Raw genomic sequence first — 6,884 nt, forward strand, 5'->3', positions numbered from 1 at the left:
TCCTTATTCTAACCCCCAGTTTCCACAAAAACAACTTTCCCCTGCAGTCTCGGTGAGTGTTTTTAATTGGGAGATCCTATGTACTGGACTTAGCAAGCAAAAGCAAGGAGGTATAAAGATAAAAAAACAGAGAAATCGTGCAGACTCATGCCTTTTTCCCCTGGCACTGCGCAGGCAGTATAGAACTTCAAGCTGCCTTTCTGGGCCCAGCCCAGCTGTGGGCTAATATCTAGAGTCCCCTTCTGCCAGCAGCCCTGTGGACCCCCTTCCACATTCGAGGGCTACACTGACCCCAAGGGCCGTGGATTTGCTGGGGTGCAGTCTCCCTCTGAGACTCTAGTCCCCACTGTGTGCATCTCTCCCTCCAGCCTGGATCCCAGATCTCACCTCTCTAGGCAATATTTGACTTTTCCATCCATGGATTGCCTCACTAGCTGTGTTTAATTCACCAATTACAGGTGGATGTTATTTGATTCAGCTGTTCCTTCTGTCTGCTCTGTGAGAAGGCACAGGGCCTGTCCACGTATTTGGTGCCGCTTTGTCCCCACCCTGGACAGACTTTTTAGGCGCCCATGGTCAGGGAGGCTGGATTGTCAGTGTTTGTGGGTTCATAGCTGAGACAGCTGGTCCCTGAGCATTGTGGTTGTAGGGTCCTGGGAGGTTTCCGAGGTCTCCCCAGTTGAAGGTAAGGCTGTGCTTCCAATCACAGCCGGTCTCCCCTTCAAGATGGCACAGTCTCTGCAGCAGAGCTGGCTGCTCTGGGAGAGATTTCAGCAGTAGTAGAGGCTGCCCGGCCAGCGACGCCTGGTCTGCCATTCCCCAACAGTCCCTTGGGATATGGCTGTCCCTCACTCACAAATACAGTCACTCCCCACATTCCACACACTCTCCTTTCGCTCTCACTCAGACACTATCTTGCAGCCTTCCATCCCATCAGCAGCCATCTTTAGTATCTCTCTAGCTTTTTTATTCACTCATCTACTGATGGGCATTTAGGCTGTTTCCAGAGCTTAGCTATTATAACTAATTAACTAACTAACTAAATAAATAAATAAATCCAATAGAAACATAGTAGAATGGTCATTGCCAGAGGCTGAGGGTTGGGAAAAATGGGGAAATGTTGGTCAAAGGGTACACACTTTTGGTTATAAGATGAATAAGTTCCAGAGCTCTAATATGCAACATGATGACTATAGTTAAGAACACTGTATTGTATATTTGAAATTTTCTATGAGAGTAAAGGTTTATATTCTCACCATAACAACCACAAAATGATAATAACATAAGGCAAAGAATGTGTTAACGAGGTTGGCCAGTGTGACTCAGTGGTTGAGCATCAACCCATGAACCAATAGTTCACCAGTTCAATTCCCAGCGGAGGCACATGCCTGGGTTGCAGGCTTGATCCCCAGTAGGGGGCATGCAGAAGGCAGCGGATCAATGTCTCCCACTCTCTCATTGATGTTTCTATCTCTCCCTTCCTCTCTAAAAAAAATAACATTAAAATAATGTGTTAACTAAATTTATCATGGTAAGTAGTCCGCAATATGTATGTGTAACAAATAATCACATTGTACATCTTAAATGTATATATTTTTATATGTCAGTTATATCTTAGTAGAGCTAGAAAACATTTCTACTTTATTAATGGCTGCCTCATAATCTGGATGCCCCATGTCCTTGCTTAGAAACCTTCATTTGGTGCATCTGCCGATGTTTAGGCCTGGCTACAATGAACTACTCCACAACATTTCTGATAACAGACATTATATCATTATATGATTTCAGGAGCTTCTTTCAGTAACAACAACAATACTAATGGTTAATTTTTATCAAGTAATAATTTTCAGGCATTATAAATATCTTACATGTATTTACTCATGTACCCTACATTATAACTTTGCCACTATTATTATCTCTAATTTATAGATGAAGAAACTAAGACACAGAGAAGTTAACTAGTGTGTCAAAGGCCTCACAGCTAGGACGCAAACCTAAGAAAAATTGTCCCAGAGCCCATGATCTTATCTGCTCTTTTATACTGCCTGTAAAATGCCAAAATTATCTTCCCAATATTTTTGAGGATATGTTTTTATTAATTTTTAGAGAGAGAAGGAGAGAGAGAGAGAGAGGAAACATCTGTGTGAGCCAGGTGAGAGAGAAACATCAATGAGTTGTCTTCAGTACACTCTCCTACCGGAACTTAACCCACAACCCCGGTATGTGCCCTGACCAGAATTAAACCTGCAATTTTTTGGTGTATAGGACGATGCTCCAACCAACTGAACCACCCGGCCCAAACTGTCTTCCCACATTTCTGGTGCATTTTCTTCAGGATTTTTAAAAAATATTTTTTTATTGATTTCAGAGAGGAAGGGAGAGGGAGAGAGAGATAGAAACATCAAAGATGAGAGAGAATCATTGGCTGCCTCCTGTGTGCACCCTACTGGGGATGGAACCCTCAATCCTATCATGTGCCCTTGACTGGAATTGAACCTGGGACCCTTCAGTCCTCAGGCTGATGCTCTATCCACTGAGTCAAATCAGCTAGGGCTCCTCAGGATTTGTGAACTGTGGGAATTATTATATGATATTTTGGAACAAACGGAAACACATAAGAGGCAGACAGTGAGAGAGAACTAACTTTTATGCTTTTATATTGTAAGCTATGTCTAAAGCACCTTCATATCTGCTTCCACAATGGACCTTGCAAGTATTCTAGAAGCCTTGTAGGATAGCTATAATCCTATTTGTCAGAAAGTAAAATTGAGGCCCTCAGCTCTCAGCTTAAAACTATTTTTTCCTCCAATATCACACTGGCTAAAAACTAAATTGTATCTAGAAGGGAACATTTTATAAAATTGGCATATGTGTCTTATTTCAGTTCTTGTTCTGTGATATTTTCATGGAGTTTGTATCATGAGATTGATGCTTTCATCATTGATCCATCAAAATAGCTTTAGGTCTGTCTAAGTTTTCTCTAATTTACAGCTATAATTGTATCACCTGTTTTCAGAGCTGATACCTTCAGTCAAAGAAAAAGAGGATGGAAAAATATATTTACTTTTTTAATGGACATAAACAAAAGGGAAGTTAAAGCAATGCACTAGGTCAGAATAAATGAGTTTTACCATATTACAGAGTTTTATTCTATTTCTCCTATAAAATACACTGAGGCATATAAGCATTCCTTAATCATAGCAGCTCTAAAGTGGAAGAAGGTATTCAAGGCAATGAAGTATTTTGAACTGTGGAACAAAGCTATTGTCTTTACTGATAGTTTTTTTCAGTGATTTTCCTTTGCTTAGATCCATAGAATTTCAGAGCTATGAAGATTTTTGGAAGTACAGGGAAGTGAGTTTTGCCTTGGGAGTCAAAAGACCTGGGTTCTGATTTACTGCATGACCTTAGGTGAATCCTTTCCCTCCCTGAACTTGGTTTTCCTGCCAAGCAACAAGATGGAATTGTTCTAGGTCAGTTGTTCCTCAAACTTTCGTGTATATTAGAATCACCTCAATGGCTTGCTATAACACAGATTTCTGAATCCCACTTAAAAAATGTGATTTAATACATCTGGGAGTAGAACAAATACCCTGAATTTTTAACAAGTTCTCAGGTGATGCAGTTCTTCTGGTCCATAGACCATACTTTGAGAACCACTTTTCTAGGTTACTTCAAAGGGTTTCAGTGTTTTAGAGTTCTAAGTTAGCTCATTTAGAAGAGTGGTTATTTAACCTCTTTTCAATTATGGGATATGTTTTGGAATCTAATGAAGGCTATGCACTCTCTACCCAAAATATATGTAAATATAATTTTGCATACAACTTAAGAAAGTGTGTGGGGATTTTATCTTTGTATGCTTGGCTATAGGTCTTCCAAGTTAAGAATTCTTCATTTTGAACAATCCTCTTTCCATTGTACAGATGAGGAAACTGAGGCTCTAAAGCCTGGGTGGTATATAACTATTATTTACAGATTCAAGAAACAAACCTAAGAGTTTTAAAACTTATGGGCTAATTTGGGAATGCCACACTCCCTCAAGTGTCATCAATCAAGTAACAGACTTTTCCCACAGGAATTGTTAGAGGATTTTCCAAAGGGCTACAATATGTTCTTTCTAAAAACCAAGTTATATGCCAAAATGGCTAAAAATCTGAAAGAGTCTGTCCCATGAGAGGCAGCAATCCAAGAAAAGAAAGAAGAGGGGCTCATACAAAACTCTCTTTTTTTTTCCACAACAGCATTGAATCCCAGAAGGACCCACTGATTGGATCATTTGATGAGATAAGGGTGGCCAAGAAAAATGAGGAAGCTGTATTTAAGGTTAGTATTGTTTGATTTCTCCATGGCTCCAAGTTGCAAGATATCTGGAGTTTCCTTTGTGAAGCAGTCCTTAAAGTCACCCACATGCCTTTTGGGACTGACCCAAGATATAGAGTCCAGATTGCTGTCAAGAATAATATGTGGAATCTAATGAACAAAATAAACTAATGAACAAAATAGAAATAGAGGCATTGATACATGGAACTGACTGACAGCTATCAGAGGGGAGCATGAAGGGAGGACTGGATGAAAGAAAGTGAAGGGATTAGCCAAAGAACATATATTCATAACCCATAGACACAGACAACAGTGTGGAGATGGCCAGAGGGAAGGGGGGAGGGGCTAAGTGGGGGTGAAATGGGGACATCTGTAATAGCGTCAAAAATAAATTTTTTTAAAAAGAGATAAACTGGTAAGACAAATTGAGAGCTCGGGAATGAGAATGGTGAAAGGTCCTTGGAAAGTATTTAACCTAACCATCCTTTTAACATGAAAAATTGAGGAAGTGATTAGTGATATAACTTACAAAAGACCACAGTGCTAGTGGCAGAAGTGTGGGAATTCAAATTCAGGGCCTTCTAGTCCTCATAAAAAGCTTATTACATTGAAAATGATAAACTGGAAAAAATAGGTCAAGACTCTAAATCCTAAAATAAAATTAAATGAATAATTTACCCCATTAAAATCATTAACACAAAGCACTTGGGAGAGAGCCTTATAAAATGTAAATATCAGATATTATTAATATCACTAAAACACTAACTTATGGCTGCTGTCTTAGCCAAACAGATCCCACCTTGAAAATCCAGCCACTGAATCTGGCACAAGTTCTTTATCACAGAAACCTGGGATTCTTTCTCTTGAAAACCTTCCGAAACAAAAGTAATTCTATGCAACACTCTAACACAGGACAGCAATTCATCACATAAATAGTGTTCCAATGCAATATTCACAGTAGATTATGTTCCAAACAAATCCCAGCATCTTTTATCACATGGTGTGGAACTAAGATATCACTGAAGCATTTCCTCACAGCTAAACAAACAAACAAAGAAAAAAGAGAGAGAAAGAACTCAAATACACTTTAAAACCCTTCCAGTTTGTCCCTGATTCTCGCTAAACACTAATGATGTCTTCTGCTCCATGGGAATATATTTAATGGACCTTTTGCCAAGCCTGGCACTTAAAAGCCAATCAGTAATAGGACAACTAGACAGAAGACCAACAAGGAAATAGAATACTCGAACACCACTACAAACTACCTAAAATTAATAGGTATCTACAGACCATTTCACTTGACAGGAGCAAAATATATGAGCTTTCTGGAATATATATGAGGCCACATCAAAATAAAAAGCTTCTGCACAGCAAAAGAAACCAACAAATAATGAAAAGAGAACCCACTGCATGGGAGAACTTATTGGCCAATGTCACATCCAATAAGGGGTTAATTTCCAAAATATACAAGGTACTCACACAACTTAACAAAGGGAAGACAACCCAATTTAAAAATAGGCAAAGTACCTATGTAGACACTTCTCCAAAGTTGACGTACAGAAGGCCAAGAGACATATGAAAAAAAAATGCTTACTCACTAATTATCCAAGAGATGCAAATTAACCACACAATGAGGTATCACCTCACACCTGTCAGAATGGGTATCATCAACAATTCAACAAACAACAAGTGTTGGCCAGGATATGGAGAAAAGGGAGCCCTAATACTATGCTGGTGGGAATGCAGACTAGTGCAGCTACTGTGGAAAACAGTATAGAGTTTCCTCAAAAAATTAAAAATGGAACTCCCATCTGACCCAGTGATCCCACCTCTAGGAATATATCCTAAGAATCCAGAAACACCATTCAGAAAGAATATAGGCACCTGTATGTATATCCCCAATTTATAATAGCTAAGATTTGGAAACAGCCCAAGTTCCCATAAGCAGATGAGTGGATAAAAAAGCTGTGGAACATTTACAGAATGGAATACTATGCAGCTGTAAAAAAAGAAAGAACTCTTACCATTTACAACAGCATGAATGAACCTGGAGAGTATTATGCTAAGTGAAATAAGCTAGTCAGAGATAGATAGGTATCACATGATCTCACTCATAAGTGGAATCTAATGAAAAAAACTAAGTGATGAAAAACAGATCTAGTGACATAGAAGCAAGGAACAGAATGACAAATTTCAGAGGGAAGGTGGGTGTGGGGGTTGGTTGTGAAATGATTAACTGGGGTACTTATATTAATTTATGGACACAGACAATTGAGTGGTGAAGGCTTAGGAGGGGTAGGTTTTGGGTGGAGGCAATCAATGGGAAAAAACAAACAAACAAAGGTGACATCTGTAATACTTTCAACAATAAAGATAAAAAAGATAAACAGTAGTAATGAAAATCTCAGCTAAAATCATAGTTACAGATAAAAGATTGAAAGTTTTCACCCTTAGAACAGGAACAAGACAAAGACGTTCACTCTTGCCACTTCTACTAAAATTATACTAGATGTTCTAGGCAGGAGCAAAAGGCACCTATATAGGAAAGGAATAAATAAAATTAT

General features: G+C 38.9%; 1 protein-coding gene across 1 annotated transcript in view; it reads left to right on the forward strand.

The window, feature by feature from the left end:
• Positions 1 to 6,884, forward strand: part of LOC102247542 (vascular endothelial growth factor receptor kdr-like) — a gene marked incomplete at its 5' end in the record, with an annotated part of 251,412 nt that overhangs the window by 208,432 nt on the left and 36,096 nt on the right. The window contains one exon of the mRNA XM_014539495.1: positions 4,242 to 4,323. Coding sequence (XP_014394981.1) covers positions 4,242 to 4,323 — 82 coding nt within the window. The remainder of the gene's footprint in view (positions 1 to 4,241; positions 4,324 to 6,884) is intronic.

Source organism: Myotis brandtii, unplaced genomic scaffold (assembly GCF_000412655.1).
Source record: "Myotis brandtii unplaced genomic scaffold, ASM41265v1 scaffold219, whole genome shotgun sequence".
Taxonomy (NCBI): Eukaryota; Metazoa; Chordata; class Mammalia; order Chiroptera; family Vespertilionidae; genus Myotis; species Myotis brandtii.